At 36.9% G+C, this 22366-nt stretch overlaps 1 protein-coding gene across 50 annotated transcripts in view; it reads right to left on the reverse strand.

The window, feature by feature from the left end:
* The window catches only part of RIMS1 (regulating synaptic membrane exocytosis 1), a 335719-nt gene that overhangs the window by 67399 nt on the left and 245954 nt on the right, over positions 1-22366 (reverse strand). For 41 of the 50 annotated variants that reach the window (XM_040598588.1, XM_040598553.1, XM_040598546.1 and 38 more), the window contains 2 exons: positions 13737-13849; positions 4226-4392 (listed from right to left, as the gene is read on the reverse strand). The exons of 7 other annotated variants lie outside the window; for them this stretch is intronic. In XM_040598588.1, coding sequence (XP_040454522.1) covers positions 4226-4392; positions 13737-13849 — 280 coding nt within the window. Of the gene's footprint in view, positions 1-4225; positions 4393-13736; positions 13850-15719; positions 18768-22366 lie in introns of those variants that run through there. 2 more of the 50 variants (XM_040598586.1, XR_005828502.1) reach the window with 2 other exon arrangements.

The following is a 22366-nucleotide window of genomic DNA, read 5'->3' on the forward strand; positions in this document are numbered from 1 at the left end:
TAATTCAATTATAAATATGTTGTAGGAATGAAATCAGTCTTCTTCCTTCAAAGGTTGACACAGTCTTGTTATTGATTAAAGGAAAGGGAAGATTTGCTTTCATTCGCTCTATGTTATGAACTTCTTCAACAAGCTCAAGTTTCCTAATACTGCAAAAATTCAGATTTGGGAGTTTTGTCCCAAATAATAGCTAGAGTGTTATCTAGCTGTTCAAATAAGATGCATGGTATTTCTGTGTTATTCTGCATCATCTGGTTTTATCCTTGCTGTTCAGACGTTTCATTCTATAAATGCTGTACATCATTAAAAGCACAGTGTAGTTTGAGTAATGTAACTGAAAGAGTTACTCACTAAAATGAAAAACTGTCAACACCCCCCCCCCCCCCAAATTGCTCTACACTTATAGCTAGTACCCATAGACTTTAAAGCCACAAGAAAAACATATGTTCTTCCAGGTTTAACTATTTCTAAACATAGGATAATATAGAATACATTGTCTGAAACTATAGAATCTCAAATCTTCAAAACTGAGGGAAAAGAGAGAGAGATCGATTCTGCCTGGAATGATGGGGCAAAAGGCATTAGCTAGATTTTTAAAGGCTCTTTCCTCCATAAGGATTTGGGAGGAAAGGTCAGGAAGCTTTGTGCTGGCAGAACTGGTGGTGAAGTTAGTGGATATAAACCACACTCACTGTGACTGAAACCTTGGTCCTTCTGATATTTAATGATATATTGTATAAAACTACAACAAAAGTTTGCCTTCTTAATAACAGCCCTAAAGAGGACAGTATCTTATATTTTCATATCTCTAGAATCTTAATTATATCAGTTTTCAGAGATGCATTAATATGAGGGATGATGGGGTTATACTGCCTAACAACATTAACGGAAACTACTGCTTTCTTAAGCTGGCACACTTCATGTTCAGAAATTTGACATCACATCTCTTAATATGAGTAACTAATGAGTGTTTTTTAGCTCATGCAGATATGTTAGAGGAGCACAGTTTCACTTCAGGTTACTCTTCTAAACCCTGGAGTACTCTCCAGTCACAGTTTTCTATTTAGTTTAATTAACTCAGCTTGCTGATCAACTGCCTGAGGATTCATTTTTCTCTATTCCATGGAGAAAGAGATGGGATCATCCTTTCCAAGGGTGATGCCAACTAGGAATCTTGCTTGTGTATTCTGGATTTGTCTATTTTTCTTCTAGATACAAAAGGCACCTATAAACACTACTGAATGACTTCGTTTAATGAGATAGCTAAAGCTGGACCACCTCATTTGAGTTTCTATATGTTTACTAGGTTCTTCATAGTTCTCATGTAAAGAAGATATCTGGAGAACAAAAGTAGGTGCATAAAAAAGGCAGTTCAACAAACTTTGTCTTTAAACTTAACACTACACTCACACACTTCCTATGGCCACTGGGCTGACAAACTGTCAAATGAAGATGATGGTGGATATGTGGTTTTAGCAAGACAGAAGACAGGAAGTAAAAAAAAATGCTCTTTTCCTTGCCCTTCCTGCTCAATAATCCAATCCCAACCCATACCATCCCATCTTGCTTGATATATGTTAACATCAGGTTCCTTGGAGGGAAAAAATAAAATTTGAACTTCAAATTACTAAACAAATTTGAATTTCAGATTTCTAATTCCTTGAACTTAAAAAACATGAGTAATTAAGAGAATGAATAAATTTCACTTAACATCAGATGTCTAAAATCAAAGCAACAATCTAAACTATTCATCTAGGTTCCTTCAACAACTAATGTAGAAAAGGGCAATTCACCTGTCTTTGAGATCTATGAACCATCCAAGATAATAAGTATTTTCTTCTTTTTAATGATTTAGAGAAGTTAAGAGAAATAATGTAACAACACCCTAATTTTTATGTGAATTCCACTGAAGATAAGTAGTTTTTAAGGCTAGTGTTAAAAAGCATGAATTTCAGTCTGAAAAAGATTGTTCATAATACAATCAACCCTTTCCCTAAATTAACTCTTCATTCCCATGTAATAAGTAAGCTACGTAAAGAATTGTCTAAAGACTATGTGACAGAGGCTGCCAGTACAGACACAGGAGGGCAGGAAGCTGGCTTTGGCTCAGATCATCATCAAAATGCCTTCTCCTTTTCTCCGACACCATCTTCCTTACATTCTGACCTTTCTTCATATTTGATTCCCATGATACAACATTTTTTCAGGTCTCTAAAGACTTTGATGTTTTCACAGCAATGACAAGCAATCATTCAAAGATAAGCATGGACAACTGGAATGGAAAATTTTGAACAATGGACATTAAACTGCTGGATACAATGTTTTCCAACATAACATAAAATTATTTTAAATTTTACTCCACTACATTTAGTGGTTGAAATAGGCTAATTGCAAAGATAGTATATTAAGCAAGTCCCATTTATTTCAACAGGTCTTTCAGGGGAGCAAAACCACTGCCAGCTTAGAAGAAAAATAATGAACGTTACAAGTAATTTATGAATCTGTTAATTTCTTCCTCATATTTCTACTTAATGAGCTGCACTGTATATGATTACTATACATTTTCTTCACTATGGAAGTACTACCTTAATTTAGAGAAAATTAAAGCAGGTGTCTAATCTCTGAGGTATGGATTCTGTGGACAGTATCAAAAAGGGAAAGCATCTGAATTCTACCTACATCTCACTTTAGGGGTCTAGAGTGAAGCTGAACTGGAGCTCCCATTGCAGACACTTGGTTTTGTACATGAGGTTGGGTAATCCTGTACCCAAAGTGCTCCGCTACTCATTGAAGTGGAAGAGGTTGAATGAGAGCAAGGATTTGACCATAGGATTCCCCCTTTCCAGCCTCACATGAGGTTACTGGTTCTCCTGTGTCTGACATTTGTGATCAGACGTTCTGACCCAAGGAACATTTCTGATAAAATCTGTTCAACACAGAAATATTTAATGGGAAAAAAATCCTGTTTTGTTCAACCTGTCAAAGATACTGTGACAGGGCCTACTTGACAAAAATCAATGTCTAGAAAATACAGGTATTTTGGTATGACTAAAGCCCTCTGTAAGAGACAAATACTGAAAAGCTAGGACACAATGAAATGCAGTATTTAAACACATGAACGAAAATAACTTTAAACACTTGAATAACTTTAAATACATTTACAGTTCCACTGCAGTGTTCTGCTGGATTGTAGATTACTGCAGCTGTCAGGTTATAATTTCACCAATCTGAAACATGACTTTGAATACCCTTGAACTTTCCTTAACAAAAAAATGAGTATTTTTTTGGAAGTAGTTAATACATAGAGACCAGTTTCTGAGTTTGCTTAAGTTCCCTTCCCATTGGACTAATAGATCAAAAAGCCTACAGCTGAACTTCTTGGATAGTGAATCTGTCTAGAAGTGTTCTGAAGCACTTATATGATGCCATCCAGACTCTTATCAGACTGATTTCCTCCATAGAGATAATTTTAATTTTTTTTTAATAGTTCCTAATTCTTCTTGTGTCTTATAACGCTTAAACTCAAATTTCTGAGGATTCAGACATTGGTAGATATAATCATAGACTAGCAAGCCAATCCTACAGCCATTATAGCCAGTGGGAGTTTTGCCGTTATGTTAAATGAAGACAGGAACCAACCTGCGTATCTAAAAAAGCACTAAACGAAGAAGAGATTAGTATCAGGGATGAAAGATATATTTGATTATTGATAAAGTAAATGAATTAAACTACTTCTGAACCAGAGATATCAAAATTATTACATAAATACTTGTTTCAAATCTAGTCATTTATCATGTGCATGAAAACAGCAAAATAAAAGCAGGTAGGTAGCGAGATAAATACATAGATTGAAAGCAAGAAAACCAGCACTTTTATGAAAGCAAATTCTTTAGATAAAAATACCTAGTAATATTTATGCTGTAATACCTTCTTGGCATATAGATTACACTGATTCATAGTCAGCAATGAGATGATAGTGTGTGCTCAAGTTCCACTTGCCACAGATACATTAATCTGTCATTTCCTCATGGGAAGTCTGCTTTCTGTTTTAGATGCACAACTGTAAAGATACTGTCATCTTAGGCTAGCAACGGAAGACAGTTTATATGTGCATAATTGTAAATTCTTATGTTGTGTTCATCTAATTTCGATAATTTCTGGTCATATTTTGGCACTAAACAAAAGAGGGGTGTGTGATACCATTGAAGCTGCTCTGAGAACTCACCTGATTCTGCCCCGAGGGCGTTCAGATTGCTCTGACATAAAACTTGTGCTGCTGAGGCGTGAGGCACTGCTGGTTCGGGAAATGGCTGACACATCACTGACATCACTATCTGATGATTTGGCAGAGACGTTATCACAACTTCTGTACTGATCTGTTTGTATGTTATACTAGAGATCAAGAAAAGAAAGGGTGAGGAGTCTTATCAAAACATCACACACATACTGAGACAACAAATGACCTAAGTATGACAATTCTCTCTAAATGCTTTTAGGTCTAACAAAACTGTAAGAAATTCAGAGAAACACCTATATTAAATAATAACTTAATGCCTAGTGAAGAAATCAAACATGATATTTATGGACTAAATAAGACACTTTAAAACAAATTACAGCATTGGAATTGAAATAGGCTGCTGGTTCTTTAGTACACTGGAACTACAATGAAATGTTTATGCAGTGGGCAGACTTCTTCACAAGCATATGCATGCCATCTATTTGGCTACAGACTCTTTATTCAGTTTTTCAAATATTAAAAAATAACCTATGAAAGACCTATACAGAGTTAGTTTGGAACAGAAGAACTGCATATGAGTCTGAATAAAATGTAATTCTACATGAAGCTGACACTGGGGATTGATTTCAATGCCTGAGTTCCATTAGAAAAGGAAAAAAGTACATTTTCTACCTCAAAATAACTCTCTGTATCATGATACTAGTCAGGCAGAAAGCTAACTCAGCCAAAATCGTATTTGTTTTCAGACAGATCAGTTCCCTGATCTAGTAGCTTTTACATGTGCAAACACAGGAGAACTAGCAGAAGACCCAGTAGGAGGAATACGTGGACAAGTGCAGAAGTTATTTCCCTTTTTCTAACTGCAGAAGCTTTGATTAGTTAAAACCAAGCGTGACACCACACCGCCTATTACATCATACTCTGACTACTCACGTCATCAGTCAGACATACCTAAAAGGAAGCTTCAATCCTAGCAACGTCACACTTACCTAAATCTTCAGTCACACGGATGAGAGGATCAAATCATTGTCAGGTTCACAAAACTAAACCCCACTGTCATTAGACAGCAAGGTACCCTTGGCTGGGAAGTCACTAAAACAGTGGTATACTTCCCAGGGCATGTTATGGGAAAACTACCAACACATGGGAAGACTAGGCAGTTTTTGACATGACACTCTAGGGAGTTCATTTTCTGAATCTGTCCTCTATAAAATTGCAAGTCATAAAAGTTTATTTATGAATTATACACGAAGCTGTAACAGTCTGAATATCCCCAGCTCAACTAGGCACTGGGTTGCAGGCTGATCAATCAGCAAATGTCATGTCTCAATTTCAAAAGCCTGGTGAACACATGCTTGGGTTTGTATAGACGAACATGTCAGGCCTCCTGTCTTCAAGCCAGGTTTATCTCCTCTTGCTCTGGTCCCTTTCAGCAACTATGTTTGAGGTCTCCACAGCATACTTGGAAAAACAACTAAGATAAGATGAGGAAGTTAACGGGAGCAGAGAAGGGGAGGGAATAAAGAGGATACTAAGCCCTGACTGTAAATATAGAAATCTGTAGGAGAAATAGAGGTTATACAGATTTAGCGTCTCAATGTGTGTTTCAGGGCTACTCACAGCTCCTGGATGGCAAAAGCCAAAATTAAAAACACAAATCAAAGTATGAATAAAAACCTGGAGGTTTGACCTAAGGAGCATGCACTGAGGAAACTCTCAGTAGTACCCTGTGAGGGGCTTGCACTGGCTGGCTGAATTAACCATCTGTGGAGAAAGCTCTGGTTTACTAAAGGTAAATTTTCAGCTTCAAATACTAAATGAAACTGCAGATGATTTCAGAATAGCTTGGAGCATGATGACTTCGAGCTCAAACACCATGTCTAACAGGGACTGACATGGAAACAGATGCATGGGAACTCTGGTTTAATGAAGTGGGTAACACAGAGGACTGAAGTTGTCTAATATTTAAAAATATTTTCAACTACAGCGAGGATTTATTTGGAGATTCTCCTTCCAAGTGACTTGCGTGACTTCTCAGAATATAAATGACCAACGGGGTTATTTATGTTATGATGTTAGTTATGTTATGATGACATGGTTATTCAGATCACCTTTTTGGAAATGGCTTGTACAGTCTGTTAAATAATTTTGCCGATTGCTCTATTTCAGACTGTAAAACAAACCTCTCTGAAATGGAAAAACAAAGCACTCTAATTCTTATCAGCTCTATTTCATACTAATGGAATATTTAAATTTCTTTAGATGACACAATTTTCTTCTAAAGCCTAAGAAAAAAAACAAAGGAAGAATACAACCTATGAAAACTTTATACTTAGGCTAAAGATAAATGTTCAGAGGCTGGAAAACTGAATGGTTATTTTTTTCCAGTTTAAGTTAAACTGCCCCATTCCTGAGCCAGCCTTGATATTTTATGCAAAATTCCCACAGAATTCCTAATGAATCCCTTAAGCTTTCCCAAAACGAAGCATCTAAAAAATATGAAAAGCATTCTGGCTTTCCACTGAGCTAAACAGAATTGCAATTACAAAAGAAATCATGGTCCTATTAAATAATAAAATTTCTCTTGACTTCAGTGAATAGGAATTACATCCTTCCTATATATTTAAACTATATCTAAAAACAACTCCTCCACAGGTGAGGTTTTAAAAATACTTTGTTTAAAACATACATAACCATGCAATCTCTCTCAAATATATGGGGTTTTGTATGTGTAATAGAGTGTCTCAGAAATATCTCTGTGTTCTATTTGTACTTGCTGAAGACAATCTGACTTCCCTCCTCCGTCATTATGATGTCTAGCTAGTTTTCTTCCTCGCCAAAAAGTCCTAATTATCTTTGTGGCCTTTGGTTTGAGAGTACATACAGTGAATCTGGAATGGTAGAAGATTCATGTGGTCCCTGAGCAAGCATGCCGCTGGAGAAGGCTGACACAATCTGAGCTTTCCCATCAAGGGAAGCATCAAGGCCAGATGTGGTGACTTCCTTTATCCTGCTGGAAGCCCTTCTTCTTATAAGTGTTGAGGGAGGTATAGGCTGCTGGCCTTTGTCCCAAGCCACAGCTGAATCTGGCTATTTGTCTAGCAGTCAATTTATTATTCAAGCAAAATAACAAAAGTTGAACACAGGGGACTATATATGTCATGTGTTGCAGCTGAAGACCCTCTGTTTCACTTGTACTGAATTTGCTCTACCTTACATGGACTGGGAAAGATGGGCAGGAGAAAAAGAGATAGCATCAAGCATAATTGTCCAGCTTAGTGGTTAGGATACTGGGAGAGAAGTCAGAAGTCCCAGGCTGTATATCAGTGACTGTTTAGGGACTCAGCCTCACTGAACGCTGAACGGTCTTCAGCCCAAGTATCATCCCCCTGTAAGTGGGGGCTATGTACATATCCTCACTCTGTCTTGCTTCCTATAGTCCCGCAGTTTGTACAAAATGAAATTGCTTTGTAATTATCAGACTGGATTTCATATGTCGGTAAACAGAGAATTTTATGATGTGATGGGACACAAATAAAAAATCCCTGAATCTATGTCTTCTACTTGCCTTGGTACTGCAATCACAGAGCTACGGCATGAAACATGGAGTACCCCCTCCTAAATGAGATTTTCATGGCATGTTTGAGCTTTCACTACCACTTTATACTATATGTCAGTGCTGTGATTCTGGAGAAATTGAAACCCCTTCCCTTCACAGAAGTAAAGTTTAGCACAAAAAGTGGTGATGCTGAAAGTTAATGCTGAGTGCTACAGCATTTACATTTTACTACTACTTCTTCTGGATTTAGCTCTTCCTTCCTATAGCTGCTGCTTCTACTGAATTCACTGTCCTCTACAAGAAGCATACAACTTTTTCTGTTTATTCCCTACCTACCCCTTTTCAGTTCAGTCTGATAATCAGTCATCTCAGCTAACAGATGAACAAAATTAAAACAATTTTGAAGTTAACCCTTTTTTCCCCCTCAAATACATACAGAAGTACAAAGCAGTGATCATTCAAAGAAGAGTATTTTACTGATGCAACACACCTGAACTTACTATTCAGAAGAAAAATGTCAGGGGCTAAGATCTGCTTATTTGGTATCTGCATTGAAGTACTGCCTGCAGGTTTCCAGCTGGGCTCAAAAGTAACATGATGCAGTCCTGCTCATCTAGAAAACTACTGCTCTTCATAAATCTGCATTTGTAATAAAATTTCCTGTCTTGTTATATTTAAATATTATGTAATTTTGAAGCTTCAAAATAAACTGAATTTTCAGTGCAATCACTTCTCTTTCATATATTTTTCAGAGTTAAAGCTTATGTAACATTTCTATTGGGAGAGTTGCTGATGTTTGCAGTAACTTTAATAGCAATTACTAAAAAGCAGGTCTGTCTTTTTAAGCATTAATAGCAACTAGCTTCAAATTCCCAAACTATTTGCACTGTCTGCTTCTGCATTACAAAGACAGAAGTTTTTTTCAGTATAACTAGATGAAATACAAACAGCTGAAATGCAGTTGTTCCATTCACTTTGCTATCTGTGGAGTTGCTGCTTCTTCTACGCCAGCAAAAGGAGAAAAAAAGGGCTATGATGAACTGCAGATGTGTTACATCCATGGAAAGAACATAGACATAAACCAAGAGTGCACTTCATGAACACTTTTACAGTTCCTCCATGACTAACAATAATCCCAATTCTACTGATCATAAGGCACTTAATAAGTCCATTACAATTATATTATCTTCCATATTAATAAGTATTTATATTTCTAGATTGATCTCCCCAAACCATGAAGAATACAATATTTCAGAGCTCTGGAAAATGAAGGAGTTTGACTACAAAAAAAGTCTCAGGTGACTGACCTCTGAAATATGTGCCTAATTAAATGCTTAAAATGAGGAAATTAAATGAGAAATTTAAGCGGGGATGATCACCTGATGCTCCAGAGTCCAGTAAGCACCAGCGATTCTAAGTAACTTCCTGTAACTGTATCCAACTCAACTACTGTGACCACCCAAGTTTCTAACAGAGAACAGTAAAATGAGCAAGTCAAACCATGGGAAATCTGCAGTGAAGTCTGTAAGTCAAATAAATGAATCTAATCGAATTTTGTGAAAACCTACCAGTACTAGAGTGACTTTTGTATCACTATGATCTTGAAGGTGGATGAAGGGGGATCACATAGATGTCCAAGAGCATTTTCTATACGTAGTCATGCCTTACCCAGCATCTCATAAAACTTAACATAATAAGCCTCCTATCTTCCCAAACCTCCCATCCAGCCCTTCCTTACAGACATTAATTATCAAATTAAATCTATAGAGTGCCACTGAACTAATGCCATGATTACACTTTTAAGCTAAATGCTTTCCAATCACATACAGCCTTAACTGAGTCAGTAGTGTATCTAAATATAGTGTGATGTCCTTTTAAGTATGTACTACAGTGCTCTGATCTGTAACAGTCTTGAACAAACAGTCCTTCCATAAAAAAAAATGTGTTGCACATTCTCTGGGAAGCTGGAACAGCTGCAGCATGGTGTTTGTGTTCTGTGTATGGCATCTGGAATAAAAAACTACTGTATTTTGAATTAAAAGCCTAATTATGATATACTGTCATTTATATCTATGCAAACCCAGAATTATGCTACCAAAGTGTTTTGATTCTCTTAAACACTGAAACAGCACAAATACGTGCATACTAGCCACTATAGCTTTACCAATGCTGAAGAAAGAAGGCAGACAGATGTTTAAAGCTATCCTTTAAACCTTTTTGCCAAATCCACAGAGGGTTTAGTTGTTTGGGTGTTTTTTTTGTTTGTTTGGGGTCTTTTTTTTTTTTCTCATTTAGTTTTTTAGAATTAAACTGTTTCACATAAACTATGGAGTCCTTCCACTGGAACTGAACAAAATAATGATGTGAACGCTGTGAAGGTCTCAAAACAATTAGAGTGGAACAGCCATCAAGACCTATACAAATGTTGTAGTGCAGATGGTTAGCTATTCAAAATCCATTAATGGATGTTTAAAACACAGCTGTTTAAAAATGTTAACACACTAACTTGCATGGTGCAAGCTTGAAAAACTAGTGCTTGCTTACTGAGACTTACTGAATGAAAGAAACTACAAAAACGGAAGAAATGCACCAGAAATGGACTGGAAATTGCCAAGGCCATGTTAGAATACCTCTCTCAAAAAAGGGCTCATTTCAAAACAAGAGAAAACATATTTATATTTAAGGAATTAATTTTGCATACACATAATTATTGCAAAGGAGATCCAGTCCATACTGAAGGGAAATTTTTGAAAGGTTTAGAGAATTTTATGTGTAATAAACCAAGCACATTTGCAAATGTTAAAGTAGTGGAAGAATCAAATCCATGTGAGCTGATTGCTCTGAAAAGCAGAAGGGAATATTTTCTCAATGTGCAGCACAGCATAATTTCTCTAATAAATATAAATACTTATTTTCTGAAGCAGTGGGCAAACACTGCTACTTGGCAAAGAAAGAATTAATTCTGTTGAGGAGGGACAAACTCTGATTTCAACTGCTATTTCTTTAATAGCCATTTAATATTTCTTTCTCACTATTCCAAAATGTCTATTAGACGTGAACATTTTTTCATTCTTATTTAAAATAAGTTTTCCTCCTGCAGCTTTCAAAGAATTTTCACATATTTTAGCACCAAAAATTAGATATATCTTAAGTCCTTGATGGTTTTAGCCATCAGCTTTACTGCACCACCTGATAAGACTTACTACATTTTCATTAGAGCTGTCTAAGTCTTCATCTGTCTGGTTTATTTTCTCGACTCTTTCAGCATCTTATGAGAGTGAAAAAACACAGTAGCATAAGGTTTGCTTTACTAACATTTTAAAAGCGTTTACTATCACCATAGTGATATGAAGCAAAATAGCTACGTTGATGAATTTAGTGCACTAGAATGTGCTAATAAAATTTGTTCTGAGCACTGAAAAATTGGACCATCCTACCTAAGGCTATATCATTTTCATGTAGAAAATAGTTGGAAAGTTAAAGCTTTGGGGATTTGACGTCCAGGAAAACTAATTCGTTCTCCTTACTGTGGAAAGGAGTACATGCCTGTCAGAACACTGGGTACTCCAAAAGTATTTTTCTTGTAACAGTGGACAGAAAATTTGCTTCCTCAAAATTGTGGTCATACTTCTAAAAAATATTCTGAATAAAACAATTTTCAACAGAGTTCTCTCCATTTAGTACTCATTAAGCTGTGATTAAAATTCTAATTTCATTTCCACATATACTTAAAAACTAAAGACAATACTAGAAAACCCTAGGTACTAAAGGGTAAGAGAAATTCGTAACATTGCAGGTTGGTGTTTTCCAACTACTATTTAACCATACATTGGCTCTACATTAACCCAGGAAAAAAAATATTGAGGAGCAAAAATAATGCTTATGATTAATATTAAAGAGAGTCAGAATTTAAAAATGCTTCATAATGAAAAAAATACAAAAATCTGAATCGATCTGTTAGCACAATTAATCCAAATCAGAAAACTGTCCTTTAAATATGAGCAAAGGTATACACTTGGTCATCCTGGCCAAAGTCCTCAGATCGCACATTACCCTTCTCCCCTGCAAACTTTATCAAACCTGTTTTCTCTTTTTTTTTTTTTTTTTTTAAACATGTTAACTGGTTGGGAAGTACCACAGAGACACACTGCATCTCACCCCCTTGTCCTGAGTTGACTTGTGATGGTAATGGCAAACCCAATATCCAATGAGCTGTTCTATTTATACACTTTCTGGCTTCTGACAGATGATCTCACTGGAAATTTCAATCCCAGTTGTTGGGTTTTTGTAATAGCACTGATGTCCCACAATTCGGCAATTGAGGACCTAAAGCCTTGTTTCTCCTATTTCTCTCTCCTTTGAGAGCTGTTCATTTAAGTTCTATGTTCACAGTGAGGTGGTCTCAAAACAGAAACATCATTATCAAAGTTGTCTCCACATTTAACCATAAGAAGATCTTGAAAAAATCTTTCAAATATGTTAGATGTTACAAGTTAGATGCCTAACTGCCTATTTACCCATTCCAAAGTAAATTTGTGGGTTTGTTTCTGCTGAGTTACTTCACTTATCCATTATTTTAACCTGTGCCTCCAGGAGCATGCATCAATTCTGCAAAACACAGGGAAGTGACTCTGGATGGGCAGGGACAGAAAGTCTGGTGCCTGTGCTATGGCAGAAAATGCCAGGAGTGTTCTGATGTCCGCAGTGTTGGGTGCTTGACAATGTTAGTTGTTTTCTGTACGGCACCAGTTCACAAATGGAAAATCTCTCTTAAACACAGAAATAAAAATACAAGCGTCTTTGAAATGTGGCTCTTGAAGCATGGAAGTGTAAATTAATAAAAGCTGTGATTTTCTTCCAACTACTGTTATTCTGAGACATTATTTTTAATGCACACAATAGCTATGTTTGTCTTTGAATTTTTACAGTGGACTTTTACATTCATACTGCTGTCCCATGTTCATTCACTGAAAGCACATAACTCTCAAAGACACCAGAATAGAATTGCAGGAATGCTTCCCCCACAACTGAATTACTGCTGGTTTTGTCTCTTCCCTTTACTTTGCCTACACTGAAACAGTGCTGTATTTCTAAAAGGAAACACAGAATCTAACCATCTATTCCTCTCCTGACTTCTACAAATGTTCCCTCTTGGTTACGTGTCACAAGGCAAAATGTCTTTAGCAGGAAGTTCAGCTCCAGCCCCTTACAACTGGATTTGTAGGTGGCAGTGCAGATGTGTGAGATGTTTTCAGCACATTACTCAGAAGCCTGTACAGTTTTAAACTTACAAGGTTGTGGGATATCATTTTAGCATTATCAAGTTAAAAAAAAAAAAAAAAGTCCCTCTATATAATTTCAGCTATGTAATTTCAGGTACATTTAATTATCAGAGAAAATCTTTACAGTTTTATTAGGAAAGGATATCAAAGTAATCTATGTATTTCAAGAAAGGAAATACTTTATATGTGACATTATTGGGATGCAAAAAAATTACACACATATGAGAACAGCAGCATGTGATTGGATCTAATTCTGTCCAGCTCTCTACACATCAGACAACAGCAAGAGAAGAACCAAAGCGTCAGGCCAACAAACCATGGTACTTCCATGGCCCACTTTTCCAGCTTCCAGGGGTTTGCAGGCCAGGGACTTACTAAGCTAGAGGTGACACGGCTTTGTTTAACAGCTGTCGAAGGATCTTTCTTTCCTGAACTAGTGCTGAACCATTATGTTTTTTGCAGATTCATTTTAGATGACATCAATGACTAAGTCCAATGCACATCAGACAGGGATAAAATCAATGTTAAAGGTATTGAAGACATTTCTGTTGGACTTTACAACATAGTGTTCTTGAGGGTTATATATACTATTTTAAATAAACAGGTTTATGTCTTCAATTTTCAAGCCAAAGTATCATTTCCATACTACTGACTTTACCTTGGTATATTGATCACGCTCATGTTCTTGACTAGAACCAGACCCTGATGTCTGATTATAACGGTGCACTTTCATTTTCATCTGTCTCGTTCGCTCCTCCACTACTAAGCTTGCTGCAAAAACACACAATGAAAATCAATTAAAAATAGTGAAAACTTTTTTTGAAAAACAAATGGTTTAGCAACAATTTTAGCTTATTTGCTTCTCAGCAAAACAATGTACAAACATGTAGAACAAGCAAGGTGTAAACACAGAACAAAGGAACACTAATGTCAAGAAATCAGCCATTTCCACTGCGAGAGTCTTTACCTGAAAATGGGCAGTCATCCCAATTTCCTATACATTATCAAGCTGGTGCAACAGATATGAAAAGAGTGAAAGAATTTAGATGATAGGCTGAATTATAAACCTCCTAGGTATTCTGGATACAGGGGACATAAATCCATGATCATCTAACCATGTATTCACTTAAATGTAGAAAATAGTACAGTAGCATTCTAAGAATTAAAGCATTAAACAGGTATTAAAATTTATTTCTAAAGTAATTAACTCCTACTGCTATCTTGAACATAACTGCTTACCATAGATAAAGATTATTTGAGAGGATAATTTATCCGTTCAACCAGTCACAGTAAAAACCCCAGTAATATTCTAGTATTTTTTTTTATTTTTACAAAGAGTCCTTTAAATGCACTACTTTGCTCTCTAATATTCACTTCTGTTTCAAACAAATTAATTGTTGTGCTTTCAACTTCCCTGTGACAGTCTTTGTTTAAAATATTGCATCTGATCTTAAACCTTCAAGAAGCTGTGGTGCTATAAAGAGCATCTTCTTCAATTTGAACAACTTATGACAGTTAATATTGGCTGTGCTTGCCACAGGAAGATGACCTCGTACTAGCAGAAAGAGCAGTGTGAAAGCCTCTGGAATAAGGCTTCTTTACAATAAGTTAACCTTTGTGTGTGTAGTGGATAATTTTCAGAGGGAATTATATATTTTACTATTCTTAAACTTGATAACACTATAAATGCGAAGGAATACCAATAAAATCAATACCTTGAAAACTGGCACTTTTTAATACTTCTAGAACTACACCCAAATATTTATTAGTAACTATTCTAAATCACAGGAGTACTCACTATGTTCATTGTGTTTTAACAACTTATAACATCCCAGAAAATTTCTTTTAGTTGGAACTCTTTGTGTGGTCACAAATACAAGACTGTCATTTTATTTGGGAAATCCTCCACAAAATCATCTGCTTTTGGGTCAACCATGGATTTTTAAGACTCTTTCTGTAACAATTAGTTTTAAAAGTAAAAATTTTTCTAAAGAGCCCCTCCCCAGATCAGTGACAGGAGACACACACCAATTTAAAAGCTGCATGGAATCAATTTTCAATCACAAAACGCAGATTATTTTAAATTAGTGGAAAATAAGTGCTCTATCATGTTTTTTAAAGATCTGTATTGTGAGTTAAAGGATACTGAAGTTCTCATATGTTGGTTTTGTGTTAGTTAACTGTGGGATTCTTTACACATCTATTTTTTGTCTGTGCTTTGCAAGCACAAAGATGCAAAAAAATAAAACAAAAGTAGTACACTCAAGGTTTGATATTTTAAACTGTGTGTTACTGCACAAACCACCATTGTGCACGCACATACCACCCATAAAGTGCTTGTGGAAATGATGGAATGTCTGTAAGCTGGTTGAGTATGAAAAAATATACAAAGACATCACTGTGAAAAATATGTTGTTTTCATGTCCTCCTTTCACATTTCTTATTTTAAAAAAGAAAAATTAAATACAGCAAATTACATTGAAATTCTGCTACAGCTACATATTTAAGGCACAAAATAAAGTTATTGTAATCGTCAATCTCTCATACGCAGAGGGTCCAATCTAAAAAATTCTGCACATGCAGAATGTCACACTGGGCCAGCAATTATTCCAGATGACTAATTATGTCGGTAAATGTGTACCTTAATTGCAATGAGTCCAGTTCCACCATCAGATATGCAGGCACAGCTCCAATTACTTCAATGGAAGTTGCATGGAGGTATCTGAAGGCAAAATTGAGCACTTTAGGTGAAATTTTTAAAGATGGCCTCTTATTTTAAGGACAGATATGAAAGGATTAAGATATATCAAATAGTGACTGAAGTAAAAACCTCAGATATCTTAATCCTATCATACATGCATGAAGTAGGCTGAGGATATAAAATCAGAGTCAAATTGAGACCCCTTTAAAAATTTAGCCCTATGTGGGTATGGTGCACAGATTAGAGTTACTCTGATTAATAACCCTTTCACTGTGTGACTTTTAGGTGCTTTACCCTGTCAAGTGTACGTTATACTAAATAACTTATACGATATAACGTTACTCTGTATTACTTACAATACCTGAGAAAGAATATTCTATTATGTAATAAGATGCCATTTTGGTGACTATACATGAAAATTACTGCAGTCAAGGTTGGGCAAAAATTCAACCTTAACTCTTTAATTCTTGATTTTTGTTATGTTTACGTCCTTAACCTTAGTGACACACTTATGTTCTGGTTTTCATTATTGGCTAGCATTACATAAAATAACATGAGAACAATTAATGAGGACTGTGAAGTAAATCTAAATTCTCTAATGGAGAAATCTGGGTTTGTGCATGGAGTAGGATGTAGTTTAGCACCAATTAGCTGTTAATGTATTTTGAAGCAAGCAACTGTGTGAAATGTAAGTCTGCTCTAGAAAATCTGTGTTCTTTCCAGCTTTGTTGACCATGCACATCTGAGCAGATGTATTCTAGTTCAATTCTGTGATGGAAAATTTCATCTGCCTAATAAGTAGCCTGGTATACTCTTTACACATTAATCACAAGAAACAAAAAAAAAATCTAACACAGGAGCAAAAGCACATTAGCAGAAGCTGTAACAACCATAGGTAACACCACCATACGATCACATTACTTTTCTTGGAACACAGCTGGTTACCACAGGTAACGAAAATTTGACATAAACAATACTTCAAGAACTTAACGTGCCTCTTAGAAAAATATGGATCTACTTTACTTTAGGACATCAGCATTTACACACTGCTTTTCCTGGAGCTCTTGAGAGGTAGGCCTACACAGTAACTTACAGATTGAAGCACTGTAATCCTAAAACCTTTAAATTCTACAGTGGCCCTGGAATTCAAAATATGGAGATTTCCCATACATGTCTCAAATTAGTGGTACAACTACCATCAATACCAGTTGTGTCAACATGTTACTCTCTGGTGTCAGAAGTCACGCTTCAAAGAGCTATAACTCTCATCTCTTCAAGAGCTGCTGATTCAGATGTGAGATCAATCAGTATGAGAAGCAACTGAAAGAAAAGAACTCATTGAGCAGACTGCTTAGATAAGGGGTGAAAGTTTAGAGCTAAAGCTTTTATTACTCCTAAACCATGTTGTACAACCATGATGTACAAAACCAATCAGGCCATGCAGGAGAGAAAAGACAGACATATGAATGGAATCAAAATGTTATACTTCAATTCCATTAAAATATTTATAAACTTGCCTGACTCCTGTAATCCCAGTGTACTGGGTCTGGCTGGGATGGAGGTAGTTTTCTTCACAGCAGCCTGTACGGTGCTGAGTTTTAGCTTTGTGACTAGAACAGCGTTGATAAGACACTGATGTTTTAGCAATTGTTGAGCAGTGCTTTGACAGCACCAAGGCCTTCCCTGTTTCTCATGCTGCCTGCCTTCTCCAGCGAGCAGGCTGCAGACTGGGAGGGGAAACAGCTGGGACAGATGACTCTAACTGACCAAAGGCACAGTCCATGCCATATAGCATCATCCTTGTCAATAAAACTGGGGGTAGTGTTTCCAATGTAGCTGTTGCTCAGAGACTGGCTGGGCACTGGTCTGCTGGTGGGAGGTGGTGAGTGAGTGCCTTTGCATCACTTGGTGGTGGGGTTTATGGTTTCATCATTTTTCTTCATTTTTTCACTTCACTTATTAAACTGTCTTCATCTTGACCCGTAAGTTTTTACTCACTACTGCTCTTCCAGTTCTCTCTCCCATCCCGCTGTGGAGAGTGGAGTGAGAAAGCTGCTGGTGGGTGCTTAATTGCTGGGTTGGGTCAACCCACCACACTAAGCCACCAAGAATTAACTGCTTAATGTAGTTCTGAATGGTATTCCATCAAAGTTCCCTGAGCTGTTACTTAGTTTATTACTCAACTCACTGCTAAGTCCCATCTGGCTTCCACTGTTAATGAGATTCAAAGAAAGAAGACATGGTCTAAAAAATTAAGACCATCTTCCATCCCATAGCAGGTTCCTCAGCTCCCCTGGGGTCTCTTCCTCCCATGTTATTCAAGAAACATCCCTGTGAAGACTGTGCACCCTGTACTGTAATTCGTAACAGACCTTACAGGATTCTAAATATGCTGCATGCTGGAAGTACAACTAAAAATCTGGATTGCCAATCTGCAGAGGTGATCTGCAGAGGTACTATTAAAAGAACAACTAAAATATGCACATAATGGTAGAGCCGGCTTTTTACTTATAAAAAATTCTAGAACTTGCTTATATTTCTTGTGATAAAAGAAGTTTTGATTAACATTAAAGGAAGTTCTTCGTACATGTTTCCATCATAAGGAAAGTGTGGGGGTTTCTTATTGAAAGCCTATAAAATACGTGCTGTCCTTCAACTATATATAATATATGCAAGTCCATAAAATGCTACTTAAAGGAGGCAAGGAATAAACAATGAAAATAGCTACAGATCTCATTTTCAGCCTGCAATCTACTCTCAAAGAAAATTAGGATAGGCTAACAGTTGGGTTTTCTTAAAGGAGAAGGCAATTTCTTAATTTTTCTAAGACATCTGTTTACTAAAAATATATGTACTAGCCATATAACTTTTAATAAGTCAGCACTATGATAAGTTTTATAGCATTACACTTGATGGCGTTAACTACTTGACCGCCCTCATCTTTATTTCTATGCTCAGAAAACTAGTATGGACACATTTCAACCCCTATCTGCTGTTTAACTGATAGATAAGTTAGACCTGGCTAGAATACTAACTGTTCCGAATATATGCTACCTTTTCAATTATGTACAAAACAACAGAACCATAAGCAATATACTACTCTAACATATCAAATATAGTAGGGCAGATAAAGTCGTGGGGTTTGTTTGTTTTAAGTACTTTAGTAGATAGACAGAATGTATCACAGGTATATTTCTGTTATCCACAGAATGTGAATCTAACAATGCATAAAAAGTGACTTAAAATAAATTCAGCCTGCATTGGTATGAACAACAGATCAATCCCATGAAAATCAGCGAGAGCTGCAACAGTTGCACCAACAGTAGTGACCAGTGCAAAAGGAACTGAAGTAATTTTAAGGTTTTAAGTCCCCTATTTAAGGTTGGAATGGGGCACTAAACTCTAAATTATTTGCAAAATTTCTTAAATAGCATGATGCTATAAACACCTATCTATTAAGCTGACAGCATAATATATGAAACATATATGGGTTCATTGGAATAAGGATTGTACCGCAGGCAGCAACACTGAACTAGCAAGGAACAGCATAAATGTTATAGCTGCCTTTCTAGCTCTGGTTTTTAATTTCTGAGATTAACTGTTTAGGTATCCACCCATTTCACATTACAACAATCACCAAAGACACCCTACATTCTGTAGACTATGGAAAGCTGTGAATTCTGTCAATATACATCTAAAAAACCCCTATTCATACATTTGAAAAAAGGGATTAAAATTGTTTTAGCATTGAAACTACCTCCTGTGCTGTGGTGTGACCGTTACCAAATTCCAAGGAAAACCACCTTACCCCCACAACTGAACTGTTGTACACGCTACACATGTATCTCCAGCAAAATATCACTATCTCTGAAGTGAAGACTTGTTGCTGTCCAGCAAATGATAAGGCAAGAAAGGAGAAGGGAAATTTTGGCAAGGTAAATGAAAATAAGCCTTTATGTTTACTAAAAGAACAACAAATTCTCAAATGACATACTAAGATAGAGAGTATTAGGACATCAAAAATAAAGATGGAAACTGGAAGATACTCATTTTATCTGAGGTCTATGGATTGATATTTTAGGAACGTTATCATTTCAAGAATACTGATAGTGAAAAAGATTCAGAGGGAAGTAATGAGAATTATATGAAGTCCAGGACGTGGTCTTGCAGAAACACATTTAGGAAAGTATTAAAAAGAATGGAAATATGTGGCTTGATTGTGGTCCATAATTATTTACATACAGGAAGACTTCCAACAATAGAAGTCTAACAATCTTCAATTTAGCAGATACAGGTACAACAATGCCCAGTAGCTATGAAGTTAGGTAATGCTAGCTAAGTAATAAGACATATGTTTAAGAAGCCAGGTGGTTAAGAACAGGAAAAAAATTCCATCACTTGCAGTCATTAAGTGAAAATACCTTTCTAAAAGCACATTCTTGCACAAACCCAACTATGGGCTTAATGCCAGAATTACTGGTGACATTACCTGGTCTGTGATTAAAACTGATAACCATACTGTTTTTTCCTAGACTATGGAAAACCCATGAATGTCTTGGCACTGGCGATACCATTCTCTATAATAGTGAACTCTGCAACAAACACAGACTTTACTCTGGAGGCACTTCATGTTTCTGGTCAAGATAGTCAAGACAGAAAAGAGGTGTATGTAAACTACAATTTGGAAATCCTCCAGATCTTACTTGCACTAATAAACGTTGGATTAAGCTATGTAAGAAGAAGAAATTGTGATCAAGATTTCAGATAGCTGTAACCCTTAACAGCAGATATCACACATCCTTTACGATGCAAACTTTAAAGGAAAAGGTCTAGAAGTCTAAACAGATAGAAATACTCGCTTACACAAGGAACCTATTGAAAAGTAAGTTGAAGTGAAAATCTAGCTCATAAAAACTATCTTATACTAAGTGTTTCTAAGGCACAAAACCCAGGTTCTGGCAGGGCAACAGGGATCCGCACTTATCCCAGAAGCTGACAGATCTGACCTGTTCTTCACTCTCAGACGAAGAAAAGTTGAACAACAACCAACAGCTACAGCTATAATGCAGTCTAGAGGCATGTACACAGCCTTTCTACAGCCAGAAGCTTCATCTACCTGTGCTACTTAGGTGATCTATGGGTGGGGATTGTGGGGGAAAGATCAGCGTCTGGTTTGAGGAAGTGAGAAGTGGAAGCTGAAGAAGAAACTAGGCAGAGCCTATGTCCAAAACAAAAGCAGAGAAATAAAGCTGGTGAGATTTGGGTGGGAGAATCCCCCAGTGCAGTGGGCAATGGAAGCAAGGAAGGAGCGGAGCATTCACTGGAGAGCTGGCTGTGCAGCACAGCAGAGAGAACTCTGGTGTTGTACCAGGATGAAGCGTTTCAGAAATAATAACAGTCATGAGGTTATTTCTGCTCAGGCTTCAGGATTAGTTTTGCAATATGCACACACAAAATATCCCTGTGGTAGATTACATTACTTCAAAAATCCACAGCAAACTCTACCACGAAATTTAGAAAACACGCAAAATCTTGAAATCATGATCAGATGAATGTTTTGAAATATAAGGTTAGTAACACCGAAAAATCAATTTGTGGCTAAGATAAAGAACTTGTCACCACGTCCCTACGTATACAACTTCAAAAAGTACTTATCAGCAGTGTGCAGATAGTGAGGGAGATGGGCTCTGAAGCATACTCTGCAGCCCTGGTCCCTGTACCTGACTAGCTGTGGCTCCTTTAAGCTTGTGTGCATGGGTTTCCTTCCAACGGGAGCTGACACTGCTCTGGGCCACCTCCCAAATCAGAACGGAGGCATGACCAAAGCCCATACTCAGACTGCCAAGCTGGGAAATGAGTTTGGATATCCCAGTACACACAGAGGTGTGGTGGCCATCTTGAGTTTAATAACTCAATCCAGAAGGAAGATAAGCCAATATAAAAATCTTAAAGTGGTTGACGCAACAACACTCAGTTCTTCATCAAAGACTGTCAAAGATGATCCGAACTGAAGCTTCTATTTAAAACAGTAAGAAAGCAAACATATACTTCTTAAAATCTGAAGAATGTAAATCACTGGTTTTGGCAGCAATCCAAGTCAGCATTTTTGTAACCTGCTGAAGACTTTATTGCAACCCTTCCACTGATTAAGTGGAACAGATGCTTGATTATTTTTGTTGTAATTTATCTGGTCAGTATTGTTCACATCTGTATTACATGCTTTCCTTCACACCTATGTCTCTTGCCACATAACAATCTGTAACCCTGCCATCTCCATCTCCCATTCACCTACTGGCTATATGTTTTATCTCCAATTCTGCACTGGGGAAAGTCAGAGGTGATAGTGGGCTACTAGTGTAAATCAGCTCACGGTCCCCCACAACTGCCAGCACTCCACTTCTTCCCACTCCTCTTCTTTTGCCCAGCTCTTTTCTGCCTCCAGGCTGTATCTACATTGAGCTCCCTCAAGCCAGAGGAATCTGTGTGCATAAAGATCCCACCACCTTCTACACACTCCCAAATCTTGGACCAGATCCATCCAAATCTCGTGGAAACAAACCTGTTACAGGCAGGGCCTATTTTGTCTG

Source organism: Falco naumanni, chromosome 6, assembly GCF_017639655.2.
Source record: "Falco naumanni isolate bFalNau1 chromosome 6, bFalNau1.pat, whole genome shotgun sequence".
In the NCBI taxonomy this organism is placed as follows: Eukaryota; Metazoa; Chordata; class Aves; order Falconiformes; family Falconidae; genus Falco; species Falco naumanni.